The sequence below is a fragment of the Artemia franciscana genome, chromosome 18 (genome assembly GCF_032884065.1).
Source record: "Artemia franciscana chromosome 18, ASM3288406v1, whole genome shotgun sequence".
Classification (NCBI taxonomy): domain Eukaryota; kingdom Metazoa; phylum Arthropoda; class Branchiopoda; order Anostraca; family Artemiidae; genus Artemia; species Artemia franciscana.
In genome coordinates this window covers 13,504,500-13,530,862 of record NC_088880.1, presented here as the reverse complement: position 1 = coordinate 13,530,862, position 26,363 = coordinate 13,504,500, and the positions used below count along the sequence as shown (strand labels likewise).

Below are 26,363 nucleotides of genomic sequence, written 5' to 3'. Positions count from 1 at the left end.
CAGGGAGCTATACTATTCTGAATAATTCTACCTCAAGAAGTATACTCGCAATTAAAGCTGTTTATTATGTATGTCTACTGTTTATAAAAAATAAAAACTTAAATTACATATCAACAAGTTAAGACTTTTACCGAGTTTGATACATTTTTCAAATACCCCTTTTCTTTTTGAAAAGCTTTCTCCCTTCTTTCGAAGAGTCCCTGCAGTTGTACTTGAGCCTTGTTTTGTAATTGGTATATGCTTTTCACAACTTACAACGCTATCTGTTCCCAGTTGGGAATGGTTGGTCGATGGCACAGCTTAGTGGTCACAACATGTTTCAGTGGAGCTCATTGTTCTCTGATTTTTTTTTTCCAAAAGTATGCCAGAATCTTGAATGAACTAACATTCTCTTAAGCTCACTAATGTATCTGGGCTACTTTTCACCTCAATGCAGTAAGCCTAGTCATGCTCACAATTAACCTTGTTTATACTCGGGATCGATAAAATTTTGAAAAATCAAACTATTTCTTCTTAGTAATCATAGGCAGCTTAATAGCGGTGACTACGTAAACAGCTATGTAGGCACAATGTATTATTGATTTATTCTGGTTTCTTTAGACCAGAGCTCTTCGTATAGAAGGAGTTGTCGTAGAAACTTCGAAAGAAACTTATTCGATTGGAAATTGAAAGGGCGAGTGCCCTTTTTAATAGTCGAAAGTGATTCGAGGACACACCCCCCAAGCCTATCATTTCCCCAAACAATCCAATCACGGCTCTCGAGTAAAGTGGAAATTATGTTCTGGTCTTGAGAAGGCATGGGGGTTGTCAACCCTTCTCATTTTAATTTTTGCTCGTTTAATTTTTTGAGTTTTATTTATTTTCTGCTGTTGATCTGTGTTTTTTTTTCGTGTGGAAGTTATTTGACATTATTTCTTCTCAACCTAGTGGAGCTCTTTGCTTTTCTTTTAAAAACTTGTATCGTGGGAAGAGTTTTTTAAAGTAATTACATAAAGAAACAAGTTTTTTTTTAAACTGAAAGTAAGGAGCAACATTAAAACTTAAAACTAACGGAAATTGCTACGGATATGAAGGGGGTTGCCCCTCCTCAATACCTCGCTCTTTACGTTAAAGTTTGACTTTTGGTTCCAGTTATTTAAGAATGACTCATGAAAAACATTTAATTAGAATAAGAACTTTTTTAAAAAGAAAGTTCTAAAACAACTTTAGGGTAAAGAGCGAGGTATTGAGGAAGGATACCCCCCTCATATTCGTAATAATAATCGGTTCATTTTAAGTTTTAATGTTGCTGTTCTTTTTAATTTAATTTCTGATCGTTTTTAAATAATGCCAGGAAATCCAGCTCTCTCTCTCTATGGAAAATCCCTTTTCCCAAGAAAATCTTCTCTGCAAAAATATCCTTCTACTTACCCCCCCCCCCACGAAAAGTATTTGCATATTTCCCAATAGCCAATACTATATGTAAGCAATGGACAAAGTTCATAGTTTGTAGCCGTTCCCCGGGGGGTTGTGGGGGTTCAAGTCATCCTCAAAGACATAGTTATTAAATCTTTTGACTATGCCAAGCAAAATGGCTTCTCAAAATTTTGATTGCAAGGCGTTGGGAAACAATGCGCTTGGGAGGGGGGCTTGCTGCCCTCCAATATTTTTGCTCACTTAAAAAGGGTGCTAGAACTTTTAATTTTCGATTACAAGAGTCCTCTTCCGATCATTTAGGATAACTGGTTTGATACGATCACTGCTGGGAAATAACAATATTAGTACAAAAATAAAAAATAAACACGCATCCGTGATCCTGTTTCTGGATTTTTTTTTTTTTTTATAAAATTCCTCATTTTTATGTATAGGAGCTTGGAACTGCTACAGTATGGTTCTCTGGTATGCTGAGTCTAATGGTGGATTTTTATTAAAATCGTTACCACGAAGTGTTTGATCTGTGGTAAAAATGTTCTGTTAAATTGGTGGTAAATAAGACTAGGGGGTTGGTTGGAACTAAGATTAGTGTGTAACGAATGTGAATGGGGGAAGGTCTACTACATTCTGGAAAGGAATAGAATACCAATTTTGGTACAGCGGTCATAGTTTTAGTTGTGGGTGCTCAAAATACTTTCGAGGTAAAATAAAACTGTTAATTTGTAAGCATACTGCCTGTTTAAAAGCAGTCAGCCTATTTTAGTAAATGGGAATGTGTTCAAGTGGCTCTCCACTTTTAGAAATAGTCAGAAAAGTTGTGATTTATAGGTTAGAAACTTAATACAGATACTGTACCATAAGTTGTAGTTTTGGATAGCTAGATTGAACCACCAAAAGACCCAGGACAGCGCCCAGAAAAGGGCACTAGAACTATTAATTTTCCGTTAGAATCAGCCCTCTTCCGATGTTCTAGGCCCGCTGGGTCTATACGATCACCCCTGGGGAAAACAAACAAATAGATACGCATCCATGATCTTTCTTCTGGCAAAAAATACAAAATTCCACATTTTTGCAGATAGGAGCTTGAAACCTGTATAGTAGAGTTCTTTGATATGCTTAATCTGATAGTGTGATTTTCATTAATATTGTATGACTTTTAGGGAGTGTTTCCCCCTTTTTCTAAAACCTGGCAAATGTTCTCAAACTCGTAACCTTTGATGGGTGAGACTGAACTCAATATTAGTTTGTAAACTTGCTGCTTGTTTAAAACACAAGCAGACTATGTGTCTTTAAATGACCCAAGATCAGCTGTATGTCGCTGCTGTCATGGCCAAAAGTCGTATCTGAAAATTTTACACTTCTAAACATTCTGCTTGTTGAAAAGACAAGCAGCCTTTGTGTCTTAGGTGTAAATGTAAATAAATAATTCAGTAGTGTGTTCTGGCCTCTAGGGGTATGATTTTATTAGTATTGTTGAATTTGTTTGTTGAAAGGCTTGTGGTGCCGATTAGGTCGTACTATTGGCTTTATAAATAAGTTTTTTCTTTGTCCTGTATTATTTTCTGTTTTATTTTTGCCACCCCCTCGGACAAGTTTTTACTTCTAGGGGTGGCTGTTATTACTGTTTTGTATTGGTTTAATAATAAATGTTTTCTCTCTCATACTGCTTGTTTCAAAGACAAGCAGCCTTTGTGTCTGTGTATGTCGCTGCGTGTATGTGTAAGCAGCTGTATGTCGCTGCTGTAATGCCCAAAAGTCGTATCTGAAAATTTTACACTTCTAAACATTCTGCTTGTTTAAAAGACAAGCAGCCTTTGGGTCTTTAAATGACCCAAGATCAGTTGTATATCGCTGCTGTCATGGCCAAAAGTCGTATCTGAAAATTTTACGCTTCTAAACATTCTGCTTGTTGAAAAGACAAGCAGCCTTTGGGTCTTTAAATGACCCAAGATCAGCTGTATATCGCTGCCGTCATGCCCAAAAATCGTATCTGAAAATTTTAAACTTCTAAACATTCTGCTTGTTTAAAAGACAAGCAGCCTTTGTGTCTTTAAATGACCCAGGATCAGCTTTATATCGCTGCTGTCATGCCCAAAGGTCGTATCTGAAAATTTTACACTTCTAAACATTCTGCTTGTTTAAAAGACAAGCAGCCTTTGGGTCTTTAAATGACCCAGGATCAGCTGTATATCGCTGCTGTCATGCCCAAAAGTCGTATCTGAAAATTTTACACTTCTAAACATTCTGCTTGTTTAAAAGACAAGCAGCCTTTGGGTCTTTAAATGACCCTGGATCAGCTGTATATCGCTGCTGTCATGCCAAAAAGTCGTATCTGAAAATTTCACACTTCTAAACATGCTGCTTGTTTAAAAGACAAGCAGCCTTTGGGTCTTTAAATGACCCAGGATCAGCTTTATATCGCTGCTGTCATTGCCAAAAGTCGTATCTGAAAATTTTGCACTTCTAAACATGCTGCTTGTTTAAAAGACAAGCAGCCTTTGTGTCTTTAAATGACCCAAGATCATATGTATGTCGCTGCTGTCACGCCCAAAAGTTGTATCTGAAAATTTTCAACTTCTGAAACAATCACCATAAACTATTTTCTAAGCTGTTCTAAAAGGGAGTATCAGGAGGGCAATAAATGCTTAGTCGCACTTTGGTACTCATTATCTATATTGGCATACTGATCCTCCCTTTGATAGCAGCTTGACAAACCTGTTTTTGGAAATTATTCTAAAAATGCATCTTATCTGTATGATAGCGGTTATGTGCACTTCTCGCATGCTGCATCATCAGTATTGTTTTTGATGACCGATTTGAATTGTCATTTGAAATGCAAGAGACTTTCAAGAATCTGAAGGTCTCTTTCAGGAGGTCTCAGAAGGTCTCTTATAGCCTCCTTCAGGAGGCTATAATTGTTTTGTCAGCCGCAATGAAATAAATAAAAAGCCACCAAATAAACAAGTCGTATATTTTTCTTTATTTTGATTCAATCGAAGCATTTTTCTTCGCTTAGAAAACAAAACAAAAAACTACTGTTAATGGTTTCAGTGATAACTGGCTTTAACAAAGTGCTCAATAATACTATTTTAATGAATATGCTTAATAATTCAAGTTGTCGCCTGGAACTTCATGGAGTGTTTTAGATTTTTTTTTGGGCTTGTAAGAGAAGTTGAATGTCATGCAGACTATGTGTTAAAACTTGCTTATATTTTATAATTTTAGCTAAGTATTATCTTGTATTTCGTTTTATTTATTATGGTCAAAGTAAAAATTCCAGTAGGGTTTTAGTATCTACAGTAACATATGACTATAAATATAGTAATATATGATATAACTATAACTATATATATATATATATATATATATATATATATATATATATATATATATATATATATATATATAGTAATATATGAGCGCTGTAATTTATCCTTCACATAACAAGCTTGAGGATTAGCCTACATAAAAGATTTTCAAACTGTTCTGGTGCAATGCAGATGAATATCAAGTGAGTTTGCTTGCCATAGTCCCCAGAGAAGCCGGATCAAAAAAGAATATTCGGTTGAAGTCTTTTTTTTTTTATAAAACTTGGATTTACAATTGGTTGGTTGATTGGTTTAATACGGTTTTTTTTTAATCTTAGTAGCTTTTCAACGCATTTACAAGCCCTTTTTCTGGACACATTGACGCAAGTCTCAGTGTCCTTATACGTATCTTGAAGTATCACAGTGAGATCTTGTAGCGCACCATCCTAAACCTTAATTCTCCCTTTGTCTTCATAGTAAAAACCGGTGATGCTGGCCACCGTTTCGTGGCTCTTCGGCCAAAAGGTGCAATGGTACTTTGCTTTCAATTAGTCCTAGAGTACAGGGTATTTAATTGCTTTTCAAGTACTTTCAGTTATTATTTTTTTAGAAATGGCCTTTATTGTGTTAGCGAAATGATGCCAAGAGTTCGCAGTTATAAGCAATTTATCTCTTTTTTTAATTTAATTTTATTCTTTGCATTATAATGGCTCATAGATAATAAAGAACGGATTTTTATCTTATCTTTTTTTTTGGCGGTCTCTGGCCATACATTCTTGTTTGTATTGTTTCTTGTATTCATCACTTGTTAGCCGTAGTGGCTCCTTATCATGTCAACAAAATATCTTGTGGTAGATCTGAATCTTATTGAAATAAGCTGCTAGTTGCAGTAAGGGGCCTCCAGCAGCAGCTCATGCGCTAAATAAAGGCTTCAGAGAAACAATTACTCTGCAAAAATTGTCTTAGAATATGCTAAAAGAGCAGCACTGACTATTAAGCGCTACTTGATAATTGGCAGACCGTTTTGTTTTTTATCAAAAAAGCATTGATATTCGAAGTATCGATACTTTCGCCAAGTATCATGTCAAGTATCTGTACCAGTATCGATACTTTTATATTGCCCGTCACTACCCTCCATCCAGATAAATATCTGTTAGTACCAGTATATAAAACTGTGTTATCTTTTTCAAGTTGAAAACAATGTCGTCGTCAGTCAAGGATTAAAAAAAATGCTGATTGCCCAAAATCAAAACCTACTATTTGAGCTTTTGACCTTCTAGGGTATAAAGTAATATAAAGGGATGCTAATCTTGCATGTAATTACAAGCACGATACCGTCATTCATTGAATATTGAAAGACAAAATGTGATTTTTGATTTTTTTTTTGGAATTTTTGCCTTTGATGATTGTCGTATAAATAATTTTATCTAAGTGGCTTTTAATTCAGGCAGTGTCAAGTGAATAAAATATTGCATGTTCCATTGGTATCCCTTTGACTTCTTTCTCTCGACATTTCGGGAGGCTCGTGTCGCTGTAGTCTAGAATCTAGCCACGAGATTCTATTCGCTATCATGATTGTAGAGGGTTATCTAAATTAAAGTATGCTTCAAGCAAACGATGTTGACGTTGACTTGACTTTAAAACAGCGTGTTTAAAATGAGGTGTAAAAATTGGCCGAAGCCTTACTCATTCTAGCATTAAATGAATTATAAAGAGAAAAAATTGACGGATTTTTTTTTATATAAAGTAATAAATTTTATTTTAAAAGGACTAAATATTTGCATATACTTCTGTTTATTTCAAAAACATTTTTTTATATTAAAATCCCAAATAATGTATCTCACGTAATTATATAATCAATAAACTGGTAATAATGTTGCCTTAAAACGGTAATTTTATAGTAATTTTTGATTCTCTTAATTTCTTTTAATATTCACTTAAATTTTATTTCTATTAAGTCCCAACTGTTTTTTTTATGTAATTTTATAATCAGCAGCATCGTTTAATACAACTAAAAAAAAACTAGCATCAAAAAGATACAAGTTCAAAAGTTCAAGTCTAGAAATCTCAGTAAAAAATATTAAACTATTGTTTAATCAGTACGATCACTTAGGTAGGCTGTGATCCCCCTCGCTCTCACTTAAGAACTAAGTATATACAAAATTATGAAAATTGCAATTTATAAGAAAAACGTGACACTCCTCTTTTTGAATTTTCTCTCTCCACTCACCGTGAAAAGTTAATTTTTTTTCTCGCTCCCGGGAAAAAATTATTTGGGAACTGCGGCCACATGTGCAAGTATGCTCAAACTTTTAAGTTATAGATAGATAGATAAGTGTATTTGAAAGCCAAATTAAAATACAATGGCTGTGTTCATACAGCCATGAACACAGTACAATAACATAAACGAAAGACACAAATAACATAAATTTGGATCCGCGATCATCATAAAACGCTTAAATGAAACATAGTACTTAATGCAAGAAAAAAAAGGTACTTGAAAAGAACGCTTAACACTCGGAAAGAGACAGAAATACAACATTACATTACTTTATACTGAGATTTTTATTTATTTATTATTATTTTTTTTTATTTAACAAAATTTCCAGATACCTCGCTACTCAACAAATAAATTGATATTATTTTCAGATATACTATTGTTATCGAGCATGGTAATCATGTATGGAGAATCAAGCGTAGGTACTACCAAATTCAAAATCTGCACAATCAGCTGAAACTTTATAGGTGAGAAAACTTTGATACATAAATCACTTGGCCTAAACAGTTTTGATCACCTACAAAAGAAATGTTTTTTTTTTTTTTTGCGACATGCGTGATGATATATCCGTCAATATATATTTCTGTAACATTACGCGCTATATTGCAGTATTTATCATATCTGTGGCGTATATCGTATCTGGAAACCTTTAGAATTGTGTGACAGAACGTAAACCTCCTAATTTCTTAGGATACTATCGGTACTGCTATGCTGCGGTAGCTCTATCAATAGGTACCAGAGAGAAGTTTGAACTCAGATCCTCCACATCGGAAAGAGGGTCTCTTCTCTTAAATGTGGCTATCCACAGGGTGCGGAATTTCACTTGAGCCTTGATGATTGTCTAAATTTTTATCCTGAGACCAACCTGACTCTGGTTTATTTTTATTTTTGAATTATACATCAGAAAAAATGAAACATGTCTAAATTTAAAATAAAAAAAGCGCAACTATGAAGCTTAATATAGTTTTCAGCAAAAGTATCACTTTTGTCGGGGTGGGGGAAAGAAAATTCGGGCGCACGCCTTCTCATGTCTTCTGTCGGGTGATGAAACATTTTCATAAAAATTTCTTTGCGAAGGACCGCACATCTTAAAACAATTTCCCCACATTGTTGTCGATTTAATTTCGCTGCAGTTTTACTAATGGTTTTTACTAAAGGGGCTGCTTCCTCATCAACGCCCCGCTCTTTACGCTAAAGTTTTACTGTTTTAAAAAGAAGAGTTGAGAGAAAGAGTCAAACTTTAGTGTAAAGAGCGGGGCGTTGATGAGGAAGCAGCCGCTTTCATATACGAAGTAATTTCTGTTCGTTTTAAGTTTTAATGTCGCTCCTTACTTTCAGTTGAAAAAACTTGTTTTTTTTTTATTTAATCATTAATTGATTCTAGGTTTACTGATTTTACAGTCCTCATTTGTGGTAAGCTAATTGTTTTTCTCAAATTCTTATAGTACCAAATTACAAAATATTTACTTACCCAATGCTTGTTGTAGAAAACAGACATATATATATATATATATATATATATATATATATATATATATATATATATATATATATATATATATATACATATATATATATATATATATATATATTATATATATATATATATATATATATATATATATATATATATATATATATATATATATATATATATATATATATATATATATATATATATATTCATTTTAATATTTCTTTTGTCCCCAGTCTTGCTTCTCAATGCTATATTTGTACAAAGCTAACCATTAGTCACCTTTGCACAATTGGCCTACTAAATAGTTTAACCAAAGTGACTTGTAAAAAATCACATGACTAAAAAACTTTCTTCCTTGAAGGAGTGGTGAGGGTTTTTTAATAATCCCTGGCGTGGCAGAATCCCTTTAGGGTGCCTCTTTATTTTACCTTGCTCAGCGTATTACTAAGAAAAAAAAACCTTGGCAAATTTTATACTTTGAAGCAAAGAAAAAAAATAACACAAAAACAGTACAGTTATTTTAAAAATACTAAATATCAGTTTCTGATTACAGCAGCTAGCTCTTTATATTAGTACACTCTTTGTATAGTATATGCAAGTACAAAGTTCGATTGCCCCCCACCCTTTTTTAAAGAAATTATTTGATTTAGTTTCAAACTTAGCTTGATTTCCGAAATTCTATAGATGCCTTCTTGTGTTTTTAAATAAAGTTCTGTTTCAGTTATCATTACTCTTAATCTTGGATCTTCGCCAATAGCGGGGAGGCATCTTCCTGCAAAATTCTATTATTATCTACTTCATAAAACGGTTTGTTTACCCCATTTAAGAGCTATTGAGCACCCATTTCCTAATTTTTACTATATAGTAAATCTTGTTCATAGGACTATTTTCATCTCGTCAAGTATCAAAGTGGGTCTACTTTAATTTTGTCGTCTTCCTTAATGGTCCTTGTCTTTGTCGAGAAATTGCCCTAGAAAGCGCATAAAATCGATTTTGGTTGGTGTATGTGATTTTTGACCGAAATTTAGTTCTACAGGATGTTGGGCCAGATTCATTGGAAACAGCTAATGGGTATCCTTTGTAATTTTTCCTGCTGGGGAGATTACTGAAGAATAACGATAGGTTATATTTTATTAGGGCGTACAATGCTGGCATTTATGTACATCTTGGGTCATTCATCGGAGGGGGTGGGGACAATAATCCTGGGCAATAATCTCGCTGTTAATCTTCCGTCCTCTACAAAGTAGCCACTTTTTGCTGGACGTTTGATGTATACTATAAATTCTCAAATTTTGACTAAATAAATTCTCAACATATCATTTGTGTTTTTTTTATATTCACTTTTCATGATTATCAATGGTTTAATCAGCTTGACAGCTATGTTTTTTTTTCTGAATTTTCGCCATATAAAGGAAAATCAGGAACTTTCCAGTAACTATGCCATGAAACCATTTTTTCCAGTAACTATGCCATGAAAACTGTAATTGTGCTGGGCCATGTAACTGTGCCATGAAACCATTTTTTCCAGTAACTATGCCATGAAAACTGTAATTGTGCTGGGCCATGTAACTGTGCCATGAGACCATGAAAACTTGGCTATTGATATTTTTAAATGCTGTCCACTTTCGAGAAATAACTGGATATTGTCTTCACTTTTTCTGTAACTTCACTAAGAAATTCCAGTAACTATGCCATGAAAACTGTAATTGTGCTGGGCCATGTAACTGTGCCATGAGACCATGAAAACTTGGCTATTGATATTTTTAAATGCTGTCCACTTTCGAGAAATAACTGGATGTTGTCTTCACTTTTTCTGTAACTTCACTAAGAAATCAAAGATGCAAAAAAGGTAACGTAATTCGTGCTGTACATTTTATGGCTTGACTGGCGGCATACAGAAGGATATTTCCTCACAAGATGTTTTTCTATGAAATGTACCCAAAAAAATTGTAACCCTAGAGTCCAAAACGCGGAAAATTTGGTCGAAATTAACCGGTGTATTTGGTAAATTAACCGAAATAACCGGTTTAACCGGTGTAAATTAGCGGTGTATTTGGTCGAAATTAACCGAAGAGTGTACCTAATTCTCAATTACTCTTAAGCTATTCAAGTGGAATTAGTGGGAATTAGCAAGATTGAGATTGACGTGGATTAAGGCTCTTTGATACCTTAAAAAATCACCCTATCTCGTCCATTACAAGTTTTTCAGTTTGTGTGGCCAAAGTATTCAAAGTCGATTGGGCGGTCATGCCCTACCTTGTATAGCCTTGATGAGAGATCCAAACAAATGACAGAAAACTAAAAATTGATACCTACTTCCTAGATATCTTAGAAAAACCTTCTTTTTAATGTTTAGGAAAAGGGCATTCTCTGATAATATTCTATAATATCTTTTTGGATAACATTAAAAATCAGCTCAAAAGATTGCATGAAATCTATGAATTACAAGATTTGCAAAAAATTCAGCTTCAAAGATCTCATTGAAGGATTTTGCAGTTTTGGGAGTTTCCTGTTGTGCTAAATGCTTTGATTGAAATCTTTGCAGACACAGGATGCACATTATTTATGCTGTACATGCATTGACTAGACAGCGTTTTGCTTAACAATTAGTATGATATTCTAGGTTTCCTTTGCATTAAACTAGCTTCTCATTAGCTTTTCAAACTGTTGGTGTATCTATGATTCCCTATCAATCTTACTAAAATCGCTTCAGAAGCTCACTGTGGTGTTGGGTAAATTTCCTAATGGGTCCTTTGTCTTCGAGACTGTCAACCGACGCTGAGGTTCACAATATGACATTTTTTGTGTCGAACACCCTTAAGATCTTTTATCAGCCTAGTATGAATACCCATGTTGAGTGTGGCATTCTGTATGCATGTTAGCCTAGTAATTTTTGGCTAAGGGTAAATAGGCTTAAGATTAATCTTGGTAAGTCAAAATTCGTCTTTTTTTCGATCTCCCGTTTTTTTCCCTTGGATTAATGAAATTGTTACACATTGTGGGATTTTAAAGCGTGCTTTATCGATTAAGTACCTTGGGGTTTATATTGATGAAATGTTATCATTTAAATCTCATGTACAGTCTGTGAGTAAAATTTTGTCTCGTAACTTAGGTATAATGTGAAAACTTAAGCATTTTTTCCCTGCTTAAGTCTTACGCCTGCTTTATTCTTCCCTTGTCCATCCATATATTCTGTATTGTAGTAGCGTTTGGCTTTGTACATTTGCTTCCGTTGTCTGGCCCATACGAGTTCCTCAAGACAATGCTGTTCGTTTGTTGCTTGGCCTACAACCCTGGGATTCGGTGTGGAGCGTCTACGAGCGAATAAGGATACTACCAGCCTCAGGACTACGAGAGTTATATACACTTTTGTATATTTTTAGGCTACATCAGGGTACAAATCTTTCATGTTTTGACAGTTCGGTTAATTTGAGGTCCATGATCCACAATTATGACACTCGATCTTCTGGGGAGATTAATATTCCATTGACTGTTTCGACTGGTTGACGTTTTCTGTGCTTCATAGGGGATTAGAAGTTGGAATAATCTTGGTCAGAGTTTAAAAAATTACAGTGGATATTTCTTTTTTCAAGAGTGAAATAAAAGAAATCCTTTTTACTAAGTATGAATTTTAGTTCTTTTGTTTATTATTTGTTTGGGGTGGGGTGGGGGTTGTAAATGTAAATGAATAATTCAGTAGTATGTTCTGGTCTCTAGGGGTATGATTTTATTAGTATTGTTGAATTTGTTTGTTTGAAGGCTTGTGGTGCCGATTAGTGCCGATATATAAATAATTTTTTTTTGTCCTGTATTATTTTCTAATTTATTTTTGCCACCCCCTCGGACAAGTTTTTAATTCTCGGAGGGGGGCTGTTATTACTGTTTTGTGTTGGTTTAACAATAAATGTTTTCTCTCTCTAAAAAAAAAGAAACCGCTTAAAGCTAAATAACACATAAACTAGTCAAGACCAGTGGGTGAGATCAGTGCGTAATGAGGTCATCGGTCATTCCACCACGCACGATTCAAATAAAGTGGGACAGTCTCTATGTCAGTTAGCCGATGAAAGCACTTTAATCTAAATGACTCCTGAAGCAAGCAAAATATCTATGAATATCCGTAAGCGCAAGGCCGAGGTGTATTGTGGTCTTCTATTGCCCTACTATATTTATTCATAGTCAAATTTGAGACTATGTATAGTTATTAAAGATTTGAGATGTATACAGTGTCTAATTGTATTTAAAGTATGTATTTTGTCGATTTTAACAGTGTTCTTTCCTCTCAATAGAATTTTTTGGCGAAAAATCTATGTTTACAAATGAACTATACGGTTTTTTGTAATGTTTGATAACAATCGACCGCAGCAGAAATTCCCACAACCCCTTCCCTAAACCTTCAAATGAATGGAGAAGAGCCATTGGCCGAGGAATGACGCAAGCAGCTTACAAATTAAAGAATAGAAGAGTAACTGGAGGTGATAGGATATCCCTCCAAAGTCCATCCAGATACCAAAGTCCATCAGGTGTTTGCATAACTGTACGGCTGTATGGATTGTATTCTTTGCGCGTATGAGGAAGTCAGAGAAAGTTTCCAAAAAATAGAGAAAAAACACAATTTCATCGTCCCTCTCCCTTCTCGCTGTCCGTTGCACCCAGACAGCCTTGGATCACCACCTGCGAGATGAATAACATGGGTTACAGCCATATTACTCCTCCTCTGACCGTATATATGTCTTACGTATATTCCTCGAGGAATGCAAGCAATGGAGGTAAAGATATGCCTTTCTTGTTGATTTTGAAATTTTCTTTGATAGAATCCACTGAGAGTTGCTTTGGAAAATTTTCAGTTATTACGGCATTCCAAAGAAGCGTGTATCCTTGATCATTGCTCTGTACAGTAGCTCTGAGTCTTGTGTTTGGACCCACGAAGGAAATACTATTAATCGACTAAGGCCAGTTTGACAGTGGAAAAACCACTTTTCGAAACAAAAAATGAGACTGTCAAACAACAACATCCTCTCCACCCTTATGTATAATTCTAGATTCTTGAATCTAAGCCAGGAGCAAGAAAAGAGAGTCCTTGCTTTTGAGAATTAATGTCTTCGCAGCACAATAAATATCACCCGGGGAGACCACATTATTAACATGACAGTTTGCTCTATGTTGTGCCAGCCTCTTGTAATTGATGTCACATTCAAGAGAAGATGAAGCTAGTTGGGAAATTTTTTCCCTATAGCGGAAGATAGACTCCCAAAGACGGGCAATGAAGTGGTAGTCAACAGGAGCCCACAAGAAGAGGAACACCAAAAATATACGCTTCGTCACTCATGCTACCGGGACTTGAAACATATTCGCACGACTCGATAGTCCAACTCCAGTAGGATTGTGGCTGGGCCTCAACACTACCGCTATTCGTCAGATTTACTGGTAAAAAAAGAATCTAATTAGATTCTTCATTCAATGTTTATTCCAAATATAATAGTTGTTGTAGTCGCTATTGCATCTTAGTCCAATCTAGTGGTGCCAGATACGTCCCTAAACTATATACAAAAAGCTTGCTAATTTTTTTTTGTTTGTTATTATCTTTCGTTCTTACAAGACCGTTGATGGTCTGATTTAGCGGAAAAACAGGAAATTTTGTGAAAAGAAAAGCAAGAAATTGCAAGTCATTCATTTGATAATTGCTCCGGACGATTTCTGCCTTCTACTATTTAATTTAAATTCTTCGCATATCTTGATCCCATATACACTGTGGATTATCTTCATCAATATTTCAAGGTTTCTTCTGCGAATCTGGACCAACAAAGTTTGGTGGCTCAATGTTTGTAATCTCTATTAGCCCCAGTTGTCTGTTAGGAACTGAACTGCGGGAGTATGCCCTAAAACAATTTATAAACTTTTGTTTATTCTAACTTGCTAGTTGCTCTGTAAAAATTCCATTTTTCTCATTCCTCTATCCAAATCTTCCTCATTGTTTGTTCTCTGACAAGGATGAAGCTAAGGAAGTTTGCCTTTTGTTCTGCTAGTTTTGTCTAGACAACTTGGCATAATTACTAAACTTTGTAGAAGTTTGATTTTCTGTCAAGCTTTCCAATGAAGTACATTAAATTCATAAACAAACTTTAAAGGTCTGGCCCACTCTTTTTTGATGCAACACTCGGTTGTAATTGTTTTATCTGCACTAAATAGGGCTCTGTGAAGAAGATAAGCGAAGACTTAACTTGAAAAAGAATTTAACAAAAGAAAGACAAATCAAGTAAAGTGGAAAAAGTTTCTCTCTTTCATAAGATACGGTAAGGTAGTACAGTCTTTGTCAATATTGTAAAGGTCACTAAACAGAAATGAACTTTAAGTAAGTTTTTTTTTGCTTATAATTGGTTTTTTAAAGTACCAAGAGCACTGAAAAAGAAATATGACTTTTTGGATTGGTTCTGTGCAAACTTTACAGTCGTATGTGTCTTAAAAAATAAAAAAAAAAATCAGGAAGCAATTTTTGATGAAAAAGACGTTCATATCAAACAGTTCGTGGTAACGAACTGTAAGGAGCGACTCGGCTCAATAGTAATCGAAACTCTTAAAAACGAATTTTAATATCAATAGATACATAATCAGCTGATTATGCTGATTCCAAATATATAAGATTCATTAAGTTTAGTGTTACTCATCAAAAATAACGAGCCAAAAAAAAAAATTTGCCGAATTTTCGAAACGGGGGAAACACTGCTTCAAAGTCAAGGAATCTTAATGAAAATCACACCATCCGATTCGAGTATCAGAAAACCCTACTGTAGAAGCTTCTAGATCCTACATGCAAAATTTTGAATTTTGCGTTTTTTGCCAGAAGAAAGATGACGGATACGTTTTTTTCATGGTAAATTGTATAAAAATAATAGTCCCAGATAATCGGAAGAGGGTGCATTCGAATGTAAATTAAAAGTTGAAGTGCCCCCTTCAAGTGACCAACAAGATTGGTGGGCAACTAGGCCCCCTCCACACCCCCTTTTCCCAAAAGTTGTCTGACCAAAATTTTGAGATAAGTCATTTTGTTCAGCATAGTTAAAAGATCAAATAACTGTGTCTTTAGGGGTAACATGTCCCCCAACAGTCTATGGGGAGAGTCGTGTAAGCTGTGAAACTAGCCCATTGTTTACGTATAGTATTTGCTTTTGGGACATATACAGATATCTCTTGAGGACTGGGATTTTGCTCTTGAGGTGGATTTCTATTGGGAGAATTTTCCGGGGAATGAACTTTCGTGGGGAAATTTTTATGCTGGGCGAATTCAACAAAATTCCTATACGAAATTCTTTTTATTTGTCTTACTTTCTCTTTGCCAACTCAAATTTCGCATGTTCTGGTGGAATTAAGATGTTCTGGTGGAAGCATCCGCGGGCTTTTCCAACGCGTTTGGATTTCCGGAAAAAAATTTCACGAAAGGGGGGATTTCCGGACTATCGAGAAAACAAATAGAAATTGAAGTCTTTTTCTAACGAAAGTATGCTATGGAGAATTTTTCAGGCTGCATCAACCGCGAGGAATTTTACGGGAGGAGGGGAAATTTTTAGCGCGGAGGGAATTTTACGGGGTTGTATTTTACGTGGGAAGAAATTTTCACGCAGGTGTGCCTCGTGAGGGGGCATTTTTTAATGTATTGTGAGCCAGATTTACCGGTATTGTTTCAAAACGATCAGAACATTAAAACTCCCTTCCTCAATGCCATGCTCTTTACTCTAAAGTTAGACTGTTTGTACCAATTTTTTAATAACGGCTCCTGAAACACTAAGGCTGTTTAATTAGAATAGGAAGCTTTTTTTAAAAGTGCTTAAAGCTTTAGCGCGATGAGCAAGGTATTGAGGGGGACCCCTTCATATATGGACTAATTTCTATTCGTTTCGAGTTTAATATTGCTTCTTACTTTCAGTTAAAAATATACTTTTTTTTAAATTTAATGCACATATAAAGTTTTTGCTGGTAGTGTCCGCCAAATTTAAGAAAACAAAACATAGGTGAAAAATCAGCTATAAATTAGCTAAAAACATAGGATACCAAGCAGCTTAAGGATGTGTAGCTTTCCTTTGAACTTGTCTTTGGGAGTCAGTAGATTGTTAATGTTTAAATTTTTACGACAGCGTTGTCAAATTTAACTGATTACATTTATCTATTTATTTTCACATTTCGTCGTGACAATACTAACAGATATATGGTACTGCTCTAGAAACTTCATAATTTTAAATTTAAGAAAAATTTAAGAAAATGAAACGTGGGTGAAAAATCAGCTATAAATTAGCTAAAAAGATAGGATACCAAGCAGCTTAAGGATGTGTAGCTTTCCTTTGAACATATAGTTGCTTCGGAAATCAATAGATTGCTAATGTTTGAATTTTTGCAAATGGACAGCGTTGTAAAATACAACTAGTTACTTTTATCTATTTATTTTCACATTTCTTCGTGACAATACTGACAGATATATGTTACTGCTCTAGAAATTTCTTAATTATAAAAAAATCAATACAAAATTCCTTAGGAAATCGTGGTTTTCAGGTATGAACAGATATAAAAAGGGTCCAGGTTAAGGCCGTTTCCAGGAGGTGGGTTCTTGGAAGTTTGACTCCCCCCTCCCGAAATTTCTGTTCGACTCGTAAAAACGTAACAAACATCCATATAAACACATTTATTATGTGTTTTTGAAGTTTTTCTTACCCCCACCCCTTGATATCCTTGGTGCTTCAAGGATATTCTAACACTCCATAGTGTTCAGTATTAAAGCGATCAAAATGTGTTCTTGGTCTTTTTATAAGTACCAATGCTCCAATCTACCTGAAACATGCTGTTTTTCAGAGCATTTGTGGGCTCTTGTCCCAACTCGTTCAGTTGCTGGTATATTTCAGTATTTTTTTCAAGAGCTTGAATATATCTTATTTCCTTTCATAGCAATAAGTGAACCATTGCCTTTGTTTTTCTGTATAGATATCATTCTTTACTGGAACGCTACCCTATCTTACTTGTTTCTAGAAATTATCAGGGAAGTTATCTTACTACCATCTATTGCTCTTGAAAAACTGAAAATGCAAGTACGGGATTTGGTTTTAGCTGAGAACAACTAGTGCAGATACTATTTTTCTGGAATTGGCTCACTTAATCCAACCTCTCTTGTGTATTTTTTGAAATACTTGTATTAATTAACTGCTCATTTCCTGAGTGACACCTTGAAATGGAACTTTTCAGTGATTTTGTCTTTTGAGCATGGGATCTCAGCTTTTTTGCAGAAACTTCACCGTGTAGAATTTTGGCGTTCTGAAGGTCGAATTTATGACTTTTAGCCTCAAAATGCCAGAGATTGTCCCTTTGCTGCTGTGCTATTATTTTATTGTTTAAAAAGGACATTAGAACTTTCAGCTTCTGTTCGATTTGTTTTCTTCCACTTCTCTTCCACCGCTAGTTAGATGCGATCACCTTGACTTAAAAACTCATCCACATCCCTCCGCAATCTCGAGAAGCGTGAAACCACGCTTGTGGGTTCTAAAAGATGTATAATCTAATAGTTATAATTTCCATCAAGATTCCACCTCTTTTAGGGATGTATTCCCTTTTTTTCTTAAAAAAACTGCAAATTTCAGTATGCTCACGAGTCTGATAGTTAAATTTGCCATTAATAATTTTACAATGTTCGAATTCAGCATGAAAAATATTGTTCCCGGAATTCCTTTGATTTATAGTTTCGATTACTATTTCTACGGGCTGATTTTTGCTTTTATAGTTCGGTATCATGTCCTTTTTCAAAATTATAAGCCGAAATCGTGTAAATACAAATTCATGACCATCTTTCATTGGAGAAAATTAAATAAAAAAACAAGTTTTTTTAACTGAAAGTAAGGAGCGACATTAAAACTTAAAACGCACAGAAATTACTTCGTATATGAAAGAGGCTACTTCCTCATCAACGCCCCGCTCTTTACGCTAAAGTTTGACTCTTTCTCTCAATTCTTCTTTTTAAAACAGTAAAGCACTTTAGCGTAAAGAGCGGGGCGTTGATGAGGAAGCAGCCTCTTTCATATACGAAGTAATTTCTGTGCGTTTTAAGTTTTAATGTCGCTCCTTACTTTCAGTTAAAAAAACTTGTTTTTTTTTAATTTAATTTCTGAACGTTTTTGAATCAATGCATGTTTTGATTTTGGCTCTCCGCAGAGGAATAATCAAAACGAAATTTGCATATTTTTTTTTTTTTGGCTCAATGGCTTTCTCATAATTTTGATCGAATGGTTTTGAGAAAAAAAGAGCGGGGGACGAAGCCTAGTTGCCCCCCGATTTTTTGGTTAATTAAAAAGGCAACTAGAACTTTTAATTTTTTACGAATCTTTTTATTGGTAAAAGATTTACGTAACTTATAAATTAGCTTACGTAAAGAACCTTTGTATTCTCATGTTTTTATTACATATATGAGGGGATTCGCCCCATCGTCAGTACCTCGCTCTTTACACTAAAGCTTAAATTTTATCCCAATTCATTAAGAATGACCCCCTGAATCACAAAAGCCGTAGAATAAGTAGTTGAAATTACTGAAAATACTTTAGCGTAAAGAGCGAGGTATTAGAAGGAAGTGAGCCCCTCATATGGGTAATCATTTCTGTTTGTTTTAAGTTTTATTGCTGTTCCTTACTTCCAGCTGAAAAAGCTTTTTCACTTTTATTTTTTAATTGTTTTTTTTTTTAAATAATGCTAGTAAATCCTGCTCTCCCTTCATAGAAATTTTCTTCTCCCATTACAAATTCTCGAGGGAAAGTTCCCCCAGCATATCCCCCTCTTTTCAACCCCTCCCCCAAACCAAAAATACAAGTATACAGGCGTTTTCTCCCCCAAGAAAACGCCTGTATACTTCCCAATAACCATTACTATATGTAAGCACAGGTCAAAGTTTGTAACTTGTTGCCCCTCCCACGGGGACTGTGGGGGAGTAAGTCGTCCCCAAAGACATAGTTATAAGGTTTTTCGACTACGCTGAATAAAATGGCTAACTCAGAATTTTGAGCCGTTGACTTTGGGAAAATAATTAGCGTGGGAGGGGGCCTAGGTGCTCTCCAATTTTTTCGGTCACTTAAAAAGGGCACTAGAACTTTTCATTTCCGTTAGAATGAGCCCTCTTGCAACATTCTAGGACAACTGGGTCGATACGATCACCCCTGGGGAAAAAAAAACAACAAAAAAAAACAAAAAAATAAATAAACACGCATCCGTGATCTGCGTTCTGGCAAAAAATGCAAAATTCCACCTTTTGTAGATAGGAGCTCGAAACTTCTACAGTAGGGTTCTCTGATACGCTGAATCCGATGGTGTGATTTCGTTAAGATTCTATGACTTTTAGGGGGCGTTTCCCCCTATTTCCTAAAATAACGCAAATTTTCTCAGGCTCGTAACTTTTGATAGGTAAGACTAAACTTGATGAAACTTATATATTTAAAACCAGCATTAAAATGCGATTCTTTTGATGTAGCTATTGGTATCAAAATTCCATTTTTTTAGAGTTTTGGTTACTATTGAGCCGGGTCGCTCCTTACTGCAGTTCGTTACCACGAACTGTTTGATAACGAAATTTCATCTCATTTCTGTTGTTGATTAACGACGACGCTTCTTACCCAAAGAGGTCCTTGCATCAGATGCGAAGTTTCATATTTTTGCATTCATTGGCTCGAAACCTCTGATATAGCGTTCTTGCTCATGTTTGAGGATATAATAATAAACCACGATAATACTATATTCATCAAGATCGGCTCATTTTTTTGGGAGAAGAGGGAGAGTACTTTCCTCTTCATTTCAAATTCTGACCCTTCTCCCATTTGTGTGCACATTGTGCCCAATTGTGCTTATTTTTGAATTGAAGTCAATTTGGTGGTGATGAATAAAAATCTTGAGAGCCAAAGACTCAGGCGGACGACCGAGTTTTAGGATTGAAAACCCCAATAACTTTTGACAAGTAGCTTTAATTGAATTTTGCGTATTTGTTATCGCAATCAAAAGCAAATTGCTTATAAAACTTTTAGAGCTTCGGTTTTTATCGACTAAGGTTGCTCCCTGCTTACTGTTTATTAAGATGAACTGTTAAAAAACTGAAGTTAAGCTTTTAAACTCTGCTGGGTTATGCTAACACCGGTAGTTGTGCTTCCAGTGGGGTATTTATTCCCTATTGAACCCCTGTTAAAAACCAAAGGCTCCTCTTATATCAGTTTTTCTTGCTCTTTGGACCTCACTGTAAAACCGGCGGCAGATGGTGTATTGAGAAAAATGCTCCCGCAGCCATTGAACGTGGGCACAAATTCCATACACAATGATGTGTTGTTCCCTTTCCAACCGTTTCATGTTGTCGGGGGCATTTGGACTAAAACACTGTGGTCCAAACAGTTGCCGTCAAATTAATCCAATCATTTTAACATATTTTAAATTATGCCTTTTTGTGCCTTTTTACTTTTTATGCCTTATTAATTACTTTTTATTAATTACATAATTTAAAAGTATGCCTCGAATGTTTGAACCATTGCGCAAAGGTTAATCAATCTTGACCTGTGCGCCTAATGTCAATTAACCTTAAAATGTATTTTAATAAAGAAAAAAAAAACACTTTAATCATTACTGTGTATGGGGTTTCGGGGACAGTCCGTAGTTTTATTTCTATTTTATTTTAGGGCCGCATTGAAAATACCTTTACCAACAAAAGGTCACATAGAAAGGAGGAAAACCATAAAAATGATCCGACAGAAGTCAACTAATGGAACTATCGAGTGTTCAGTACCAAGGTGAGCCTCTGACTAATTTTCCTTTTTTTTATATATAGTCAGAATACTTTTTTTTCTGTTAGAATCAGGACAACAAAGGGGGTATTGCGGTCCAGGCGAAACTCCTCAGTCCGCACTTTAGTTTCTGAAGCATCTATCTTTAGCGCTTCCCCCTCGGAAGGGTACTGAACTTCAGTGAACTTTAAAGAGGTGGTTTAGGAAGGGGATAGAGGGGGGACTTGCCACGGGTGCTGAAATTTTAGGGACGCAACATTTCAAATAAATAATCTAGCGGTTATAATCATTTGTAATTTTTGAAATTTTATTCTTAATTGTAGAAAGTAGAGGGTCCAGTTGGCAGTAAATGTAAGTAAATCGAATCCGAAATTTTCATTTTTCCTAGGTCTTCTTCACCGTTCCTTGAAAATAAAAGTAAGTGGTTGAATTTGGTTAATTTTAGACAGATAGTTAATAAATGGCAACTTTTGTTGATAAAAGAAAATTGTGTCAATAAATGAAAATTTTGTTAAAATCTCACCTGAAATTTTTTGGGGAGACATAATTTTTTTTTGGAGACAGAAGAAATTGTGTATTAAAGTTATAAATTAGTCTTCTATGTACTTGTACGATTTACCCCCTGCAACTCCAGAGGGGAAGTTAGGTTAATCCTAATAAAATATACCTAAGTATGATCAAAATATAATACTTTGGAAACAAATTTGGGCTAAATATTTGCACATGCTCCCCCCCCCCCTCTGATGTGCATATATATAGCCCAAATTACGTATTTGCCATCTATTCTGTCATACTTAAGTTGAAAGAAACTAACGAAGGAAACCGGTTGTAATAATAATATTGGGAATATATTTGAATATAATCAAATATAGGACAAAATTAGTCCAGTCAGTACTGAACTAGGTTTCAGGGTGTCAACATCGATACTAATCGTATTATATTTTGTTTTTACATTCTTGATTTCTGGTGACCTAATGTGGTTGTTTGATTTAATTTTATTATATTTTTGATAAGGTGACTCTGCTTTTTCCGTGCTTTGAAATAATTTTATTCTGTTTTGGATGGTGATAACCAATTAATATATTATTACTCAGTAGTTGTGAAATTCTACTGAATGTGAAACTCAGTATAAATAAACTTTGAACTCTTAACTGAACTACGAACTATAGAAAGTTTATTGAGCTTGTTTTGTAGATATGCTGCATAAGCTGCGAAACGATTGTTGTTCATTTTAGGTTTCAATTTTGGTCTTTACATCCGTCAAAGAAGTCCTGTAAGAAAAAAAAAAAAATCTGTATAGTTCAGAGATTAATGCATCACCATGGACTAGTATTTTCTCTTAAATTCACATGCTCTCCGAGTTGTTTTCAACATTTTAGTCAATAGGCAACATAAGAGTTTTCCTTGGGTCAATAGGCCATTTTTGTGTTGGGATCTTATTACTACTTAAAAGAATACAATATTTTCAAATTTCTTTTTGAATAAACCCTTTCCTTATGTTCTACGACTACTGATCAGATACAATCATCCTTGAAGCAAAGAAAGAAAAAAGGAATATTAGTTACATCTGTTTACTGTGTTTGTCGAGAGCAGGGCCGTCAACCTTGGGGGGACCCCTCCTAATGTTTTGATCACTCGGCAAAAAAGTCGGTAAAATCATGAATCAAAGAGCCATGATTTTTCCGACGCCACTAAGTTTCTTTGTCAAACAGTTCGTCGTGGTAACGAACTGTAGTAAGGAGCGACCCGGCTCAATAGTAAACGAAACTCTAAAAAACGGAACTTCGATGCTAAAAGATATTAAATATAAAAAAAAAGTTTTTTAAATGAAAGTAAGGAGCGACATTAAAACTTAAAACGAACAGAAATTACTCCGTATATGAAAGGGGCTTTTCCTTCTCAACGCCCCGCTCTTTACGCTAAAGTTTGACTCTTTCTCTTAACTATACATTTTAAAACAGTAAAAAAACTTTAGCATAAAGAGTGGGCCGTTGAGAAAGAAAAGCCCCTTTCATATACGGAGTAATTTTTGTCGTTTTAAGTTTTAATGTCGCTCCTTAATTTCATTTAAAAAACTTGTTTTTTTTATTTAATTTCTGAACGTTTTTGAATCAATGCATGTTTTGATTTTGGCTCTCTGCAGAGGAATAATTAAAACGAAATTTGTATATTTATTTTTTTTCGCTAAATGGCTCTCTCATAATTTTGATCCTATGATTTTGAGAAAAAAAGAGCGGGGGAGGAAGCCTAGTTGCCCTCCGATTTTCGGTTAAATAAAAAGGCAACTAGAACTTTACGAATCTATTTGTAAGTAAAAGATATACGTAACTTATAAATTAGCTTACGTAAAGAACTTTTGTATTTTCATGTTTTTATTACATATATGAGGGGGTTCGCCCCCTCGTCAGTAGCTCGCTCTTTACACTAAAGCTTAAATTTTGTCCCAATTCATTAAGAATGACCCCTGAATCACAAAAGCCGCAGAATAAATGGTTGAAATTACTAAAAATACTTTAGCGTAAAGAGCGAGGTATTAGGAGTAGGTGAGCCCCTCATATGGGTAATAATTTCTGTTCGTTTTAAGTTTTAATGCTGCTGCTTACTTCCAGCTGAAAAAAACTTTTTCATATTTATTTTTCATTGTTTTTTTTAGTAATGCTAGAAAATTCTGCGCTCCCTTCATGGAAATTTTCTTCCCCCATGACAAATTCCTCGATGGAAATTTCCCCCAGCATATCCCCCTCTTCTCAACCCCTGCCTCCAACCAAAAAATTCTCCTGAAAACCCCTGTACACTTCCCAATAACCATTACTATATGTAAGCACTGGTCGAAGTTTGTAACTTGTAGCCCCTCCCACGGGGACTGTGGGGGAGTAAGTCGTCCCCAAAGACACAGTTATAAGTTTTTCGACTACGCTGAATAAAATGGCTATCTCAGAATTTTGATCCGTTGACTTTGGGAAAATAATTAGCGTGGGGGGCCTAGGTGCCCTCCAATTTTTTTGGTCACTTAAAAAGGGCACTAGAACTTTTCATTTCCGTTAGAATGATCCCTCTCGCAACATTCTAGGACAACTGGGTCGATACGATCACCCCTGAAAAAAGAAAAAAAACAAAAAAAAAAACAAATAAACACGCATCCGTGATCTGCCTTCTGGCAAAAAATAAAAAATTCTTTATTTTTGTAGATAGGAGCTTGAAACTTCTACAGTAGGGTTCTCTGATACGCTGAATCTGATTCTATGACTTTTAGGGGCTGTTTCCACCTATTTTCTAAATTAACGCAAATTTTTTCAGGCTAGTAACTTTTGATGGGTAAGACTAAACTTGATGAAACTTACATATTTAAAATCAGCATTATAATGCGATTCTTTTGCTGTAGCTATTGGTACCGAAATATAATTTTTTAGAGTTTTGGTTATTATTGAGCCGGGTCGCTCCTTACTACAGCTCGTTACCACGAACTGTTTGATATCAAAAGAATCGAATTTTTATGCTGATTTTAAATATATAAGTTTCATCAAATTTAGTCTTTGTCATCAAAAGTTAAGAGCCTTAGAAAAATTGCCTTTTTTTGGAAAATAGGGGAAAACACCCCCTAAAAGTCATAGGACTTAACGAAAATCACACCATCGCGTTCAGCGTATCAGATAACCCTATAGAAAAAAAAAAAAAATCAAGGTCCAATGTGGAATTTCGTATTTTTTGCCAGAAGAAAGATCACGGGTGCGTGTTTATTTGTTTGCTTTTTGTTTTTTTCCCAGTGGTCATCGCATCGACCAAGTAGTCCTAGAGTGTTGTAAGAGGGCTCATTCTAACGGAAATAAAAAGTTCTAGTGCCCTTTTTAAGTGACCAAAAAAATTGGAGGGCACCTAGTCCCCCTCCCATGCTCATTTTTTCCCAAAGTCAACGGATCAAAATTTTGAGATAGCCATTTTGTTCCCTATAGTCGAAAACTATAATAACTATGTCTTTGGGGAAGACTTACTCCCCCACAGTCCCTGGGGGAGGGGCTGCAAGTTACAAACTTTGACCAATGTTTGCATACAGTAATGGTTATTGGGAAGTGTACCGACGTTTTCAGGGGGATTTTTTTTTGGTTTGGTTGTGGGGTTGAGGGGAGGAGGCTATGTGGGAGGATCTTTCCTTGGAGGAATATGTCATGGGGTACGAAAAATTCAATGAAAAGGGAGCAGGATTTTCTAGCATTACTATAAAAACAAAACAATGAAAATATAAACATGAAAAAGTTTTTTCAATTGAAAGTAAGGAGTAGCATTACAACTTAAAACTAACAGAGACCATTACACATATGAGGGGTTCTAAAAATATCTTAGCATAAAGAGCGAGGTATTTAGGAGGAGATAAATACTTCGCTCTTTATGATAAAGTATTTTTAGTAATTTCAACTATTTATTCTACGGCCTTTCTGATTCAGGGATCATTCTTAAAGAATTGGGACAAAACTTAAGATTTAGTGTGAAGAGCGAGATATTAACGAGGGGACAAACCCCCTCATATATATAATCAAAAATATAAGAATATAAAAGTTTGTTACGTAAGTTAATTCTTAACTTACGTATATTTTTACTAATAAAAATTTTCGTTAAAAATTTTAACTTCTAGTTGCCTTTTTAAGTAACCGAAAAATTGGAAGGCAACTAGGCCTCCTTCCCCACCCCTTATTTCTCAAAATCGTCTTATCAAAACTAAGAGAAAGCCATTTAGCCAAAATTATTATGCAAATTTCATTTTAATAATTAATGTACGGAGAGCCAAAATCAAACTTGCATTAATTCAAAAACGTTCAGAAATTAAATAATAAAACTAGTTTTTTTTTTAACTGAAAGTAAGGAGCGACATTAAAACTTAAAACGAACAGAAATTACTCCGTATATGAAATGGGTTGTCCCCTCCGCAATCCCTCGCTCTTTACGCTAAAGTTTGACTCTTTGCCACAATTCTACTTTTTAAAACAATTAAAAACTTTAGCGTAAAGAGCGAGGGATTGCGGAGGGGACAACCCATTTCATATACGGAGTAATTTCTGTTCGTTTTAAGTTTTAATGTCGCTCCTTACTTTCAGTTAAAAAAACTAGTTTTTTTATTT

At 35.0% G+C, this 26,363-nt stretch overlaps 1 protein-coding gene across 1 annotated transcript in view; it reads left to right on the top strand.

Annotated features, from left to right (window-relative positions):
- LOC136038636 (phospholipase D1-like) overlaps positions 1-26,363 on the top strand; it is a gene marked incomplete in the record, with an annotated part of 372,020 nt that overhangs the window by 51,214 nt on the left and 294,443 nt on the right. The window contains 2 exon segments of the mRNA XM_065721881.1: positions 7,371-7,466; positions 21,148-21,258. Of these exon segments, the coding sequence (XP_065577953.1) occupies positions 7,371-7,466; positions 21,148-21,258 (207 nt within the window).